The sequence below is a fragment of the Lepidochelys olivacea genome, assembly GCF_965140295.1.
Source record: "Lepidochelys olivacea isolate rLepOli2 genome assembly, chromosome: 3".
In the NCBI taxonomy this organism is placed as follows: domain Eukaryota; kingdom Metazoa; phylum Chordata; order Testudines; family Cheloniidae; genus Lepidochelys; species Lepidochelys olivacea.
The window spans coordinates 66,681,292-66,698,378 of record NC_140413.1 but is presented as its reverse complement, the minus strand read 5'-3'; the positions used below and the strand labels follow the sequence as shown (position 1 = coordinate 66,698,378).

Below are 17,087 nucleotides of genomic sequence, written 5' to 3'. Positions count from 1 at the left end.
CATTTAGACTCATTCTTTATCTCCCTCCAAAGACCTTCCCAGTGTGTTCTCTGTATGGCAGTCATGTTGGTAGAAATATGGGAGGGCAAATCTTGACAAGATGACACACAATGCATTCCAAATACAGTTTAGAAATCCTTTGTAACCCTTAACTTGTATGCTCACACCTCACATAGACATTGCAAAGCTGCAAACACAAAACCTGATTCTCTTCTTGCTCACACAAGTATCAATGAAGAGTAACTCCTGACGTCAAGGAAGTTATATTGGGTTGAGAAGAGAATTAGGCCCAAAGTCTACTAATAAGAAAAAGGAAATGTAAATAAGGAGGATGAATCATTGGAATTTAAAACAAAAGGGATACATTTTACTTTGTCACATGTGTATAGCCCTAATTAATTAATTAATGCAGTGAAGCTGGATGCAAAGTTTGGTCTTCTCTGTTTTGGAACATAGTTGGGTTAAAGTGCCACTGGTTAAAATTCATATAGCTAATATAAAAAAATTCCTGACATGTCTTACTAATGCTATAGTTTATTAAAATGGAAAGAGGATTTTTAAAATCTGGTTTTCCATCCTTATAACAATTTGTTTACATTTGCTCTGTATTCAGCTAGGACAATCAAAATAGACTAGTCAGTTTCATTTTCTGGATCTTTTGCCCTAACACAATGATCCACAGTTTGGGTGCAAACAATGTATATAGACACAAAAAATTCACAATCAAATATTATTGTGAATTGTCTTATAGATTCAGAGATTCATAGGTATTTAGGTCAGAAGGGACTATTATGATCATCTATTCTGACCTCCTGCACAACACAGGCCACAGAATTTCACGTCTTCTTACAACCTCAAATTTTGCATCTACATTAAACAGACTTTGACATCATGTGACATCATGGTATTCAGCTAAAACCTATCAGCTTTATACTTGTGGAAAGTTTATAGATGCTGTTATATTCTCTCTCTCTCACACACACACACCCCTCCTTTTTTTCTTATATTGCTGTGCACTGTATTTATGCAAAATCTAACCTTAAAATCTCAGACTTTTTCCCTGACCTGGTTTGGTAGGGTGGAGATAATACTGGAAGATTCAGGTCTGTAACTTTATGGGTATGCTTGAGTTGGACTAAGTTTCTCTTAATCTTCATGTTGTTGTTGAAAAAGGTTCTCGGATTTTCTTTAGATTGCCTCAAACTTCTTACCATATGTGTTTGCTGTTGGGATATAGGGGAAATTGGTGGTCTTGAGCCATTGACCAAAAATGGAGGGGAGCCACTTGTTTGTTGCTGTGATGTTCCCAAACATGAAATCTTTTTAACTATGGTGTCTCTCCAGGCAGCTTGTCTCAGCCTGGGCAAAGGGGAAAGTTGTGGTGTTTCAATCATTAGTAGATTAGGACTTTCCTTTTCTGAATACAACCATGTTGGGGTTGGAGTGGTCTCATCCATTGCTTTGAGAAGGTCTTTAAATCTTGTGTCCTGATGAGGTGTAGGACTATGGTCTACAACTCTATTTTCTGTTAGACACCGTGGTGTTACTCTGCTTGTACATGACATTGCAGATCTTTGAGCCTGGTGGTTTGCAGAATGTGTTAGGTTATTTACTAATGTAGGAGGTGGTTTCTCAGGAAGATATGATTTCCTCACTTCAGCTAAGTCTTTATAATCATCCAAATTCTCCTGCAGATCCAAAAGTGTCTGATTCATTGGCTCACATGAATTATTTTTATTTGGTGATTTTGGAGGTTCAAGATGAACCCATTCTCTATCTGCAAACTTGGAAACTAAATGGAATATAGAATGGATAAGATCAGTTCACGCTGAAATGGTAGCGTCAATAAAAGTAACAAGTTATTACTGAAAGTACTTCCTCTTGGGACTGTGAATTTTGCTGACTGTTAGTAGAGTTTTTGCAATATTATCAATAATAAAAAAAACTTGATATAGTGCCATAAGTTTACACGTATGCTTTCAAAAGTAACTAGTGATTTTAGTTGCCAACTTTAGATGCTTTAAAGTATCCTGATTTTCAGAGGAGAGCTGATCAACACTCTGAAAATCTGACCCCTTTTAAAATGCTGGCGTTCAAGACTGAAGCACCCACAATCGCTAATCTCCAGAGTAACAATTGGGTTGATGCTTAGTTATGGCTATTCTTTCTTACATGTACAAAGTTTTCAAATTGATCACCAAAACTTGGGATCAGGAAAGAATTCCTCCAAGAGTGTAATGGCAAGGCCCTTGGACATATTGAATGATTTTTTTTGAGCATTGATTATCATCTCTTGGGCATATCTCTTGTTGCAGAGGAAGGTGGATATGGGTGGACCTTGTTCTTTCCCATCACACTCCTCTCTGTTTCAAAATGGTGTTCTACCACTGTCTTCAGTGAATGCAAGATCAGTCCCTAAATCTCCTTCACATTGACTTAGTTAGGGGAGCGCACACTTCCAAGTCTTTAAAAATCTGTTCTGGGGTAACAAACAGAATGTGCATTTAGTGTAATGCTGGAGATAGTTCTATGAGGGGAAAACTGTGGGAAGCTAGAGAACTGGAGCTGAGCTAAATTTTTTGAACTCTCTCCTCCCCCTCAAAAAAAATGGGGAAAATTTCTAAAAAAAAACCCATAAAATTTTCACTTTTTACTGACTTGCGCTAAAGGAACATTTTCAGATTAATAAGCCATTAATAGATTTTAGTACAGTACCTTCTGGTAACTTTTCTTGGTTATCTAAAGTAATTGCAATTTCATCTTCTTGAATGGCATCTGGAATTGCTGGGGTTAATGCAGAAGGAAATGTCTTATTGTCATAGTTGTTGAGGTTTTCTGTTTTGACCAGTTCAGCCTTTTGGGAAATCTGAATATCTGCATCTTGATTCAGGTTTCTAGGAGGTTTGCCATCACATTTTTCTATTACATTTTCCCTCTGAAAACATAACAGTCATAATTCATCTTGTCTTAAATTGAAAAGAAGCTTGAACGCACAAGGAAATGAAACACAACAAGCTCAGACACGTGCAAATGAAACTGTGCATCTTCCTTCCCCACCAGTCCTGCAGAAATCCCCTCCTGCCCCCCTCCCCACAATATAGTACAGAATGAGCCAGCAGAGAACTTGTTCATTGGTCTCCCTCTAATCCCCAAGATCCACAAGGTTTGTGAGCTGGCAAGCGCTGCTTCCTGACAGAACAATTAGGGAGAGGTCTGCAAAGAGACCCTATTAGATTTACTCTCTCTTAGCCCGCTCCTGCTGTTTTACCTGCAGAAGGAGGTGATCAGAACCTGGAGCAATAATTCATGTTGTCCATTCCCTCTTTGTATCTTATTACATTCTTGGCTTTAACAACCTCATGTGGTAATGAGTTCCATAGTCTAATTGTGTGTTGTGTGAACAGTATTTCCTTTGATCAGTTTTGAATTTTCCACCTTTCAAATTAATTGAATACCTCCTTGTTCTTGTGTTATGAGATAGGGAGAACAGATGGTCCAGATCTGCATTCTGTAAATTATTCATTATTTTGTATACTTTTATCACATCCTGACTTGTTTGTCTCCTTTCTAAGGTAAATAATCAGTCTTTTCAATCTCTTTGTATATGAGAGTTTTTTCATGCCCCCAATTAACCCTCTTCCTGTTCTACAGAAGAATTTGTCGTCTACTCAGAAGCAGAGCAATCTATAAATGCAGTGATCTTACCTCAATGATCCACTTAAAGTGTGGTTAGTCCTGTTCTTAATTCTAATGATTTTAGTTTGAAAATAATTTATTCGCAATATTTTAAGTGAGAAAAAAAATTCTCTCACTTTTAAACTTTAACTTCTCCTACACATAGGGGGTGTCTCACCTGAATGAAAACAAATTCAAAAAATTTTGTTTCTTTCGAAGTTTTTCACCAAGCAAGCACCTCCCCTCCACCTTTTTAGGACCAGATCTGCTAGTAAAATGCTTCAAATTGCAGAGGCACCTGCCCATAGGACAATAATATAGTTTATTTTTAAGTAAAAAACAAGTGTTTTATTTTAACCTTTTTTCCTCTATTTTTCTTAGCTGACTCCACTAGTTGAATGCTGCTCCATGATAAGCAGCAGTAGGTGGGAACCTGGAATTTCCTGCTCCCTCCTTCAAAAGGAAGATCCAAACCCAGGTGATGCTGGGAAGCCAGTGTAGGGATGAGGGATACTCAGGCCAGGTTACTGGGGTGGGGGTGTAAGGAGAGATACTAGGGGTTGTTGTTGGAAGGGGAGAAGAAAAGGAAATGAGAGAGGATGCGCTGAAAAGAACATTGGGTCTAGGAACGGGAGCAGCTGAATGTGGAGTAAGAACGAAAACAGACCAGGGAAGGGAAATTGTTCAGTGTGTGCATTTGGGGTGGGGTGGGGTGGGGAAAGAGACAAGGCAGCTGTGGACAGGCAGGGGAGGAGGCAAGCGGTGCTGGAGATAGCTTAGTTGAAAGGATTTGTTTTAACTCTCTTCCTCCTTGTAGCTGCCCATCTGGCTCCATAGCGCCTCTTCCCTAATCAACTTCCCTGCTGGCATCCCACTGTTGTATGCAGTATTGTAACCATGTTGGTCCCAGGGTATTAGAGAGACAAGGTGGGTAAGATCACGTCTTTTATTGCACCAACTTCTGTTGGAGGGAGAGAGAGACAGGCTTCCAAGTTCATACAGAGCTTAAAGAAGAGCTGTGTGTAGCTCGAAAGCTTCTCTCTCTCACCAACAGAAGCTGGTCCAATAAAAGATGTGACCTCACCCATCTCTAACATCCCTATCACCAGCAGGAGAGTGAATTTGTGTGGGGGGGGTGGAGGGTGAGAAAACCTGGATTTGTGCTGGAAATGGCCCACCTGATGATCACTTTAGATAAGCTATTACCAGCAGGACAGTGGGGTGGGAGGAGATATTTTTTCATATTCTCTGTGTATAAATAAAGTCTGCTGCAGTTTCCACGGCATGCATCCGATGAAGTGAGCTGTAGCTCACGAAAGCTCATGCTCAAATAAATTGGTTAGTCTCTAAGGTGCCACAAGTACTCCTTTTCTTTTTGCGAATACAGACTAACACGGCTGTTACTCTGAAAACATCCCACCAAACAGTTTCCCTGCCTCATTCTGGCTGAGCATCTGCTCCCTGCTTAGTTGCTTCTCCACTCAGCAGCTTCCCTGCCTGACCCCACTGCGTTCAGCAACCTCCTTCCTTTTCTCAAAGCAAGGACCCCCACAATTACTGTCCTGCTTCTCAGCAGCCTCCTGAACTTGGGGAGTTTTGTAGGGATTAGAAATACACTGTAGGGAAATCAGAATCTGTCAGTCTGAGTAATGGGGAGAAAGGGAATCCTGCTGCCCTGACAACAGTGCTTTAGCTCTTGAACGTCTAAAGTTCCCACCTTCAAATGTGATGGCATGAACTGGTTCACTTGTTTCTCTGCATTGTGACTCTGCCCCCACCCTTCCGCTGTTGGAACATCCAGCCAGCAGAGGGCTCTCTAAATCCCAAGGGTCAGAAAATGGAACTACAGCCTGAGGTTTGAGGGGACTGGACTTGGGAGAGAGCTGGAGGCTGCCTGGGAGCTGGCTGCAGAGGGAAGGCCAGGCAGCAGGCATCCTGAAGGCTATGAGTCAGACACACACCCTGTTGCTGGCAGGGGACTAGAAGTATCTTTAGCAGAAAGATACTGAGCTGGGTGCTGCAGGCAGGAAAATAACATAGAGAGCCCCCCCAGTGAGACTTTGACCTTATTACCACTGTGTGTCTAGCCTTCCCTTAGGGGGTTTGAATTAGCAACTGTTGGTCTATCTTATGTTGTAACTAGGGCTGTCAAGCGATTAAAAAAATTAATCACGATTAATCACATGATTTAAAAAATTAAGCATGATTAATTGCACTGTTAAACAAGAATAGAATACCATTTATTTAAATATTTTTCGACGTTTTCTACATTTTCAAATATATTGATTTCAATTACAACACAGAATACAAAGTGTACAGTGCTCACTTTATATTTATTTTTTATTACAAGTATATGCACTGTAAAAAAACAAAAGAAATACTATTTTTCAATTCACCTAATACAAGTACTGTAGTGCAATCTCTTTATCATGAAAGTTGAATTTACAAATGTAGAATTATGTGCAAAAAAACCTGCATTCAAAAATAAAACAAAGTCCACTCAGTCCTACTTCTTGTAAGCCACTTGATTCAGCCAACCACTCAGACAAAAAAGTTTGTTTATATTTGCAGGAGATAATGCTGCCCACTTTTTGTTTACAATGGCACCTGAAAGTGAAAAGAGGCACTGCTGTAGCTGGTGTTGCAAGATATTTACTTGCCAGAGGTGCTAAAGATTCATATGTCCCTTCATGCTTCAACCACCATTCCAGGGGACATGCGTCCATGCTGATGACGGGTTCTGCTCGATAACAGTCCAAAGCAATGTGGACCGACATGTTCATTTTCATTATCTGAGTCAGATGCCACGAGCAGAAGGTTGATTTTCTTTTTTGGTGGTTTGGGTTCTGTAGTTTCCATATCAGAGTGTTGGTCTTTTAAGACTTCTGAAAGCAGGCTCCACACCTCATCCCTCTCAGTTTTTGGAAGGCATTTCAGATTCTTAAACGTTGGGTCAAATGCTGTAGCTATCTTTAGAAATCTCACATTGGTACCTTCTTTGGGTTTTGTGAAATCTGCGGTGAAAGTGTTCTTAAAATGAACATGTGCTGGGTCATCGTCTGCGACTGCTATAACATGAAATATATGGCAGAATGCGGGTAAAACAGAGCAGGGGACCTGCAATTCCCCCCCATCCCCCAAGGAGTTCAGTCACAAATTTAATTAATGCATTATCTTTTTAATGAGCATCATCAGCATGGAAGCATGTTCTCTGGAGTGGTGGCTGAAGCATGAAGGGGTATATGAATGTTTAGCATATCTGGCACGTAAATACCACGCGATGCTGGCTACAAAAGTGCCATGCAAATGCCTGTTCTCACTTTCTGGTGACATTGTATGTAAGAAGAGGGCAACATTATCTTCTTTAAATGTAAACAAACTTGTTTGTCTTAGCGATTGGCTGAACAAGAAGTAGGACTGAGTGGACTTGTAGGCTCTGAAGTTTTGCATTGTTTTGTTTTTGAGTGCAGTTATGTAATAAAAAAATCTACATTTGTAAGTTGCACTTTCACGACAAAGAGATTGTACTACAGTATTTGTATGAGGTGAATTGAAAAACACTATTTCTTTTGTTTATCATTTTTACAGTGCAAATATATGTAATCAAAAATAATATATACCTTGATCTCAACCACAGAATATAATATATATGAAAATGTAGAAAAACATCCAAAATATTCAATACATTTAAATTGGTATACTATTGTTTAACAGTGCAATTAAAACTGCGATTCATCGTGATTAATTTTTTTGAGTTAATTGCGTGAGTTAACTGCGATTAATTGATAGCCCTAGTTGTAACATTGTAAAAACACGTTTTTAATCTTATGTCCAATGAAAAATGTTGGGTATAATTTTCGGGAAAAACAGCTCTCTCAAAGCTTGAATACATTTTGTGAGTTAGCAAAATGCTTGGAAAAGTTTGAAGCTTACCAAACTTCAAACTCTTAGGTTAGTCCATGCCTACTATGCATTTGCAATGCCCAAATCACAATTAAATAAATTGTCTTTAGAGTATATATAAAAACAAAATAAAATATGTTTAATTTGACAACATTGTTAAAACCACACTATATCAACTGGGAATATGAGATGTCATAAGTGTTTTAGGCAAAGCAATCAAATAGTCTCCCAGGATTTACACACTGCTTGTTAAGAAAACAAATTTTCATCTTACATTTTGCAAGCTGTCACCTTATATACAGTACATCAGAAAACTTGCCATGACTGGTTTTACTGCCAGACCTCTTAAGAGCTAATTGGTTAAGCACCTGGGCAGGAAGCTTTTTGGCAGAAACACTGTTTTCGACAAGGGCTAGCTATAAAGTTCTGGATGGCAAATTATAATCATTAAGGCTCTCTTCTACAAAAGAACACACATAATGCAAAAACATTGCTTGGAGAAATTACCATGCACGAAAGGACAGGCCATGTGTTATATTTATCCAATGGTTTATGGCTCAAATTTGAACATGGAAAGAATCTTTTAAGGGTCAAACTTTCAACAGGCTTCTGTAATTGCACCTACAAAAATTGGAATCGCATCTATTTGCATTCACAAAAACCCTTATCTTCATGTAGAAATGCCAGTTTGAGTGTAAAACCAGCATTTGCAAACACAGCTGCTCATTCGACTTAAGTAAATACAGTTTGTTGTACATGCAAAAGAATGCACTTGCAATTTTTGCAGTTGCAAATTAGAAGGCTTGTTGAAAATTTGTCCTTAAGAGTTTACATTTTTCTTTGATTTTGTGTGGAAACACTTTTGATTAATCTATTGATTGGAGCAGGTTAAATATTACAAAAATAATGTTTGTGAATATTTGTTTGAATTCCAAGCAGTTATTTGGTTTGACCATGTTACTACCTTTTTATTATATGCCATTCATGAACATTGTTGCCAGTGTTTATGTTAATATTTGATGAATCTTTTGGTTCTTTTTGGCCAGAATTTTCTGAAAGGAGTTAGGCACCCAAGTATCATTGAATTTCAGTGAGGAGTTGGGTGCTTAATTCCCTTTGGCTCCTTTTGAAAATCTCAGCCTTTAGGGCCTGATCCAAAATCAATGAAAATTTGTCCTCAAAGGGCTTTGGATCAGGCCACATTTGCTATTTTTTCTTTGCTATACATTGGTTACTCTCTTGGTTTTAAAATGTTTTAGGCTCCGGTTCTGCAAACACTACTTTGTGTGCTTTCATTTTTATGCGCCTGTATATTCTTACTGAGCTCAGAGAGACTACTCTTGCATTTACAGTAAAGCACATGCATAAATTTGCAGATCTGGTGCCTTTGTTATTCAGTTGTGGATTGGAAACTATGTTGTGTGATTTAGTAACCAATCACAGTCTGCGACTAACAAATAGAAAATATTTGACTTTATCCGGAATAAAAAGAGCATCTATGAGTCCTCTGTAGGCATCTTTGATGAAATGTGACATACAAACATCAAATACCCACATCATTATAACTAAACTGCTGCAATATCTTCTCATGTAAATCACAACCAGAAGACCAGACAAACTAACAGATGAAAAATCCTCCCTCTCCACCAATTAGCCATCCTCATGCCTCTCCCCGACTTTCAAATACTTATGGGGGCATAAGAGGGGGTGAGCTAGATTGAGTGCTCTGCTGCATGCTCTACAGGTCTTTGGATTTGGGTTATTTCAGACCAAAGCAGAAAGGCCACACAGAGAGAATGTAGCAGTGAAGCTTCAGAACAGGTACCTCTGCAGGTGTTGGCAGCACAGTCTAGTGGCACTGGGCCTAGGACTCAGCAGACCTTGGTTCTATGACTGGCTCTGACCTGCTGTGTGACCTCAAGCAAGGGGATGGATCGCTTGATGATTACCTGTTCTGTTCATTCCCTTTGGGGCACCTGGCACTGGCCACTGTCGGAAGGCAGGATACTAGGCTAGATGGACCTTTGGTCTGACCCAGTATGGGCGTTCTTAACGTCATCTCTCTCTAGTTTGTTTCCCCTCCCGCCCTTTGTCTGTCCTGTCTCTTGGTGTATAGCATGTTTTCTTTCTTTCCTTGATTATACTTTTAATGTTTTTTGGCCTGAGTTTTGCCTTTTTGTAGATATAAGCATAAAATAGCTGTTGCTACAGAACAGGAAAGGGAATACTGGGAAAATATTAACATTTATTAAAAAAACAATGGTCAGTCTAGATGATACATATTTTAGGATGTTAAGGGAATTGGCAAGTGGACTGTATCACTACAAGTTATGATTTAAGAGACCTCATTGGGGGGAATGATTAGAAGTGTTAATTATGTATATGGCTTGGATAGGTAAAAATTAAAAGGTGAACATACATGATTAGTTAAAAATATTTGTAGAGCATAAACACCAAGGTAGAGAAATTATTTATGGTTGTGAAAAAGGGTGTAACTAGGAGTAATGGGATGAAATTAAGAAACAAACAATTTGGGCTGAATATCTGGGAAAGTTCTCTGCCAGGAAGATCTGCTGGGTTATTGAATAGTCTTCAAATAGAACTAGTAGAAGGCTCGAACCTAGAAACTTTTAAATGTAGACTTTACCAACCACTTATTAATGAACAATAGGGAACAGGTCAGCAATGGCAAGGCCATGGACAAAATGGGGCTACTCATTTTTTTCCATTTGTCATTTTTGTGATTCTGTTATTAATATCTAACTTAGATGCTAAGCGAGTCAAGAGATTCTTAAGTTACCTGGCTTTGTCCCCACTGGAGTAGTAAGTGACATGTGCCGTGTTTAAATTTATGACTCGTTTTATTACAGAACACATATATGATCATAGTGAAAATACCTATTACTTTTTCTCTTAATCTGATCAGAAGCCAAATGCTAGTGAGGTGTTTTCATTACATTAATTCCCCCATGTAGGATACATAATGGGAATCCACCCATTTAGGAAAACCAGTTTCAATGATGGTTTAAGAAAAAGTGATTAAAATAATAAGAATTTCCTGTGAAAATTCCTCCATTTATTTGTTGTTTTTAATTATTTTATTAAGCCGTAGTCCTGTGCTTCCATTTATTTTATTATTTATAAATATGTTGGAGGTATTTTGGCCACTTTTAAATATGATTTCTAATAATTTAACATCTGTAACTAAGGACTTACTGGTTTAAACTTTTATTACAGTATCTTTTGGGGATTATAATTTTTAATTCCTAATTGTACCTGCCCTCTCCTTAAAGAATGGGCTATGCAGGCTTCTTCCTCCATTTTGCTGAGTAACCTTCCTTAACTAGCTCTGAAGCTACTCCGAGGCCTATGGGTGGGATTCCTTCCCCCACTAGGTCCTCCTACTCGGGCTGGGTACAAGATTTATGAGTTGACCCTTGCAGCACGTATATATTATATTGATCTACATGAGATCATGAAAATGCCTTTCTGGGCCAGACAGAATGTGCAAAATCCAAACTGCAGCTAAACAAATCCTGCCATCATTTGCGCAGGGTGCACAGGTATCCAACCCACCCCTTCTGCACCATGAAGGCCTGATCCCACACAACTGAAGTCAGTGGCAAAACTTCCCTTGACTTAATAAGGCCCCTAATTTGCACTAGTAATTTGAAGGAGGAGAAGGTGTAGAAGGAATGTAGCTGAGGCTGTGGCTGGGTTTCTTTTATCCGTTTCCTGGAGGCATAAATCTGGTGCATGTGACAGGCTTGCTTATGATGGGGTGGGGGTGGCAAGGCTAAACAGTCCTGGGGGTCCCTTTTGGTTTGTGTCTTATATTCCTAAAATCACATACTTCAGAGCTTCTGCTGATCACCTGCAGGGGTCAGGAAGGGATTCCCTCCTCCCCCAGTGTATTCCATTTTTTGGTCCCCTTTCTCTGAAGTACCAGGGATGACCATGGCTGGAGATGGGACAATGGACAGGGAGGGCCAGGGCTCTGAGGTGTCCCCAAGCATTCTCTCCCTAAGGTGTTTTCTCCCATGCTCAAGGTCTAGTTGATTGCCATATGCTGGGTCAGGAAGGAATTTACCCCCCCATTATAATGGCAATGACCTTGCTTATGATGGGGTTGGGGAGGCAAGGCTAAATAGCCCTGGGGGTCCCTTTTGGTCTGTGCCTTATATTCCCAAAATCACATACATCACATCTTATATTCCTAAAATCACTTCCTTTGCAGCCCACAATATGGGTCACTTGCTAAGATTATCTGCGTATCTCTGAGTTAGGCCTTGTCTGCTCTTGCAGCAGTGTGTAGGGTATGTGTAGCTACATGCTGCAATGAAATGCAGGCTGTGTTCACACTGTGGAGTGTAGCTACACCCAGAAGTGAAATGGTCTGGCAGTGGGAAGGCAGTGAAGAAAGGCTCCAGCTGCAAGTGTGTTTTCCCCCCTTTCCCCACTGCTAGAGCCATTGCCCACTCCCAGAGCCTTTCACTGTGCTGGAGAAAGACTCCCGCTGTCTCCTTGCTGCTAGAAACTATGCTACTAAAAACGGAAGTGTAGATGTGAGAGGCACTCCTTGGGTGCATCGAGAGCCATGTAGGATGTATACCCCAAGGTTCTGGCAAGTCTGTAGTCTGCTCACCTAAGCAGTGCCTGACCGTCTACTCTGCTAGCTATACCCATGTTATACTCCTGCGGGAATTCTGAACCAAAAACTTAAAAATTCTGCACACAATATTTTAAAATTCTGCAAAATTCTGCATATTTTATTTGTCAAAATAACATAATATAATCACTAGTTTCAATTATTTTGGTAATTTATTTAAAAATACCTGTTAGCAAGTAGATCTGTAACAATACAGACAACAAAAAAGATTCAGGAAATGTTTTTTTGACAAATAGATTCCTTACTAGGCATATTAATACAGAACTCTGAGTAATAATTCATTTAAACGCCAACACAGAACCATATTTCCTGCACCCTTCAGAAGCCGTGCAAAGGCTTGGGGGAGTCAGGGGTAATGGAGGAGCTGAGTGAGAGGGAAGTAATTGCTGGGAAGGAGCCTGGGTATGAACTTGGAGGGGTATTGGGCATGAGTGGGAAAAGTATGGAACAGGTTTTTTGGGGGTGGGGTGGGGCTGGGAGGGATAGTTAGGGAGCTTCCCCCATGCAGATCCTGGCTGACCCCTAGCCTCTCCCATTCAGTCAGGCACATCTGCCCCTGTCCCCATGTGTCCCTGTACCCTCATGTGCCCTTGCACCCCCTGTCCACATGTGTCCCTGCACCCCTCCCCCATCCTTCTGTGTCTCTGTGGCCCCGCTCAGCCAACCCCCTTCCCCCACATGGGCCTGCGTCTCCACTCTCATTCAGCCCCTGCCCCAGTCTGTCCCGCCCCACTAACTCTTATGAGCTGTGTCTGATCCCCCTAGTAGCCCCACACCATCTGTCTCTCCATAGTCCCTGTCTCCTGACCTGGCCCAACAGGTGCTGTGAAGACGGCACTGCAGACTCTTTCTCTTCCCTAGCTGGCCGGGAGTGGCTGCTCTGTTCTAGCACCACACGCCTCTGGTGGGCATAAGGTGGAACTGCAGCAACTTCCCAGCAGAAGCTATTATCTGCCAAAAAAATAAAAATAAAAATATGGGCAGCACGTTAATTATGTGCGCGCGCACTGGTGAAGAATTCCCCTAGGAGTAATGCTAGCTGGGCATGCAGTGTCTGCGCTCTATACTCTGCCATAAGTGTAGACATACATGTAATTATTTCCCTGCCACTGCTGGGGCCAGTGGCACTGGAATGGGGGTAGAGGTAGAGGGCCATGCCCCCCACTTTTAAAAGTGGGAGGACTATGCCCACCCACTTTTTACCGGCCATAAGGGCAAGCAATGGTGGGGGGAGGAGGTGGAGAGGAATGAGCTGGGACGAAGTCTTGCGGGGAGGGGTGGTGCAAGAGTGGGGGCTCAGGGAAAGAGGAAGTGCATGGGCGGGGTCTTGGGAGGTGGTGTGGTGTGGGGGGCATGGTTTGGGTGCCTGTGGGCCCCCCACTTTTAGGACACTTCTGCTGCTCCTGGCTGGGGCATTGGCCACTGGTGCACCTCGATCCTTCCTGTTCTCTGCCTGTGCTACTTACTATAGTCTCCTGTGGGCTGTAACACTTTGGTCTAATATCAGTTGTTGGGTTTAGTGTGCAGGTGCTGGGTGATGTTGGTGGCCTATGATATGCAGGAGGTCAAACTAGATGATCTGGTGAATTCCTTCTGGCCTTAAACTCTTCAAAACCTTTTCAGGTACTCCACAACTTAGACGTGCACATTAGGATGCCAGGGGTGAGCAGGACAGGGAGTGGTGCTGCCATTTGCTTAGATAAATCTCTTTCCCTTGTTCATATGACCAGTTTCCCATTCCACCTCAGGCAGGATCTTGCCCAAGGTGTTTGTGATTTGATATTAAAGGGCCAGATACTCAGCTGGTGTAAACTGTCATCCGTTCTTTGACTTCAGAAGAGCTACACCAGTTGAGGATCTGCCCAGTAGTCTTCCCACAAGAGCTAGTTTTCAATTATTTATAATTCAGCAAATACAGTTTTTATTTAAATGAAACTATTAGGAGAGGTAAGGACCCACTGCATCATGACCTGCAAAATTTTGTTTTTTTGGGGAAAAAAAAAGAATAAAACCAATTTTTTGAATTTTAGATATGACTATGTCGGGCTACCTCCATTCCTCCCCATGGTGAGATGGAATTAGAATAGAAACACTACATATGCTAGTGTAACTCCAGGGCTGTGTTTTGGGATGCAGATCTAGACCTACTTAAGCTCTGCTCACTAATTTCTAGAGCAGTCAACTGGACCATCTCAAAATATAGTTTGTCCGGGGCTAAGACTTTGACTGGGATTCTAACCTCTGATATGCATTGTTTAGTAATTGAAACATTCCCTACTGCACTTGTGTGTTAAAAGTTGGAATCTGGCTTCCTGTCTGCCTCGGTTCTGCCTGAAGCAAAATTTTTATGACTGAACTGTGAACCCCTTAGTAAAAATGGTTGTAAAAGAAAAGCTTACAGACTTTTTAGCTAATTGTGGCCTCAGCAATTATTGCTATATAGTATTTTCTAATCTTAGCTTGCTTCTCTCGGTTAGTCGGGGTTAAAACCTGAACCTAACTATAGTGGTAGAAATTCTACAATGCACACAGGAGACAAGAATGGAAATGTGTAACTTTTCAGACTTGCATTCACTTTAGAGAGCTTAAAATTAGGCCCTCACTAACCAGTCACAGGAGTAAAGTGGTGTGAGGTCAGGCAGAAACTAACTTTCCTTTTTCTGATTGGAAAAATCTTGTGTTCTGTAAAGAAACAAATTCCCATTAACCTTGCAACTGTCAGTCCCAAATTTGACTGTGTGTAGAGAAAACAATATACGTTTTCTCTGGGAAAAAAAACTGTTACAGTAATCACCTCTGAGAATGCCATGAATACATCTCTTTAGACTGTATACATGGCTGTACTTCTGTTACCAATTTTTCCATAGTTTGCAGCATTAGTGCTATACATAACGTATTTAGGGGTACTTTACTCACACAAGCCCTCCTGTTGACTTTGTTGCTCACATGAGTAGGGTGAACAGAGCTTGGTCCTTAACATGCTGTTTATGAATTGATGTCTTACCTTCATTGTTTCGTGTGCTTTGTGATACTTGTCCAACTTCTTCAGTAATAAGCAATAAGAAGCCATGATAGAAGATGGTTTGTTATTTATCAAAACATCGATAACATCTGAAAGCCTGAGCTCCATTGTTTCTGTCATGTAGTTTAGAACAACAGGGTTCAGTTCATCAGGACGAAGTCTGAAAAATTAGGAATGTTAATTTAAACAAAAAAAACCCCCCAAAACCAAAAAATGTACAAGTGTAGTTGCATGGATTTGTAAGTGAGCAGCGCAGTCATTAGTGGGCTATAAGTAATTTGACAGTCCGGATATTCAACATACTTTACATATACAAAACTTTGAGATACAGAGTTATGCAACCTTAAATATTCTGTTGGACAACACCAAGTTCATTGCTGGGCTAAGGCTCGGTTACAACATTGTTAGATATTCCACTGCTGATGCAGAGTGGATGGATTAATTTGAAAGGATGTTTCCAAATTAAGACTGCAGCATGACAAGAAGCAAATAGTTAATGATCTGTCATGATCTCGTTTGTTTGTTTGTTTGTTTTGTTTTTTGGTCCTCGACATAGGAGTCTGGGAGGGAGTAATAAGGAGAAAATCTGTGTGTGGAAAAGGATGGGAAGTTCTGAGGAGGTTGCAAGATCTCAAGGGGTAAATAAAAGATCTTAGGGAAGTTGGAGAGCATTTTTATACATAAAATTACTCAGTAAAGCTACAATTATAAATCACTTTCAAATAGACATGTAAGTATTTTCTTAAGCAGATTGAATGAATTTGGAGGGGGCACTATAGAAATGTCTAGATATCTGATTTAAAAAATTCCAAAGCTTATTTTCCAAACATTTTTATAGTATTACAGGAAACAGGGACAAAGTCAGTGCAGCTGGTTTGAGCCCCACCATAAAGGAACTGCAGGTCAGATTTCTGTATCTGTTTCGTGGGTGCAAACCCACTGACTTCTACAGAATTGGGTCCAAACATCTTCCCTAAATCAAATGATTCTTAGTTAGAAATAATAAAAGCTCCATCACTGAAATTAGATATTTTAGAAGAGCATGAAAATACTAGTATGAAACACTAATTAATAAATCTGTGAAGGTGGAGAATTCATGTATAAAGTGTCATATTACCTCTTCAGAGACAGACAGTTAAGAAATAATAAGACAGTGGGCCAAATTTTATCCTCAGAGTGGGAGATGTGTGTGCATATATGAGAGAAAACAACTGGCCTGAAAAGGCAGTGTTTGGTGGTGTCTTGCATCTGTTTGCACACTTCTGCTGTTTAATAGGTGCAGTGATTTGACTGGGAAAACATGAACTACAGTAGAGCCTGATTTTGCAGATATGGGAGAATAATATCAATGTAGCAAATTCAGTATAAGTTTTTTCAAAATCTCTCAGATGGGAATATACTATGTAATTCTGTAGTGAGGAAATAACTGGGATCAAACAATCTAGAAATTTAATGTCACCAATGAAACATATCCAGAAAAAAATTAATGCAATATATGCACATAGCAACAAATACATTTTGTTACGTAAAGCAGATCTAAATTCATGAAGGATAAAGTAAAATTTTACTAATTATTGGTAGTACTGGGATTAGCTAAAGCCTCTGAAACTCCACGGAGCAGATACAAGTAAATGGAAGAGAGATTTGAAATTACCTATTTTTATATGTAATAGAATTCAGTGGTTTCCTGATGAATACTTCATTCAGCCATTTGTTTTTCATTGCGTCTTTAACAGCAGGCCGCTTAGCAGGATCAGGCTCAAGTAAGGAATGCATGAAGTGCACAGCTCCTGTACAGAAATTCAGATGAAATGGCTT

The 17,087-nt window shown here is 40.3% G+C and overlaps 1 protein-coding gene across 1 annotated transcript in view; it reads right to left on the bottom strand.

Moving 5' to 3' along the window:
• Nucleotides 1-606: 606 nt before the first annotated feature.
• Nucleotides 607-17,087, bottom strand: part of LOC311519080 (serine/threonine-protein kinase MARK1-like) — a 40,962-nt gene continuing 24,481 nt past the window's right edge. The window contains exons 6-9 of the mRNA XM_084625307.1: nucleotides 16,924-17,059; nucleotides 15,252-15,429; nucleotides 2,716-2,935; nucleotides 607-1,792 (exon numbers count right to left, since the gene is read on the bottom strand). Coding sequence (XP_084481433.1) covers nucleotides 1,023-1,792; nucleotides 2,716-2,935; nucleotides 15,252-15,429; nucleotides 16,924-17,059 — 1,304 coding nt within the window. The 3' untranslated portion in view covers nucleotides 607-1,022. The remainder of the gene's footprint in view (nucleotides 1,793-2,715; nucleotides 2,936-15,251; nucleotides 15,430-16,923; nucleotides 17,060-17,087) is intronic.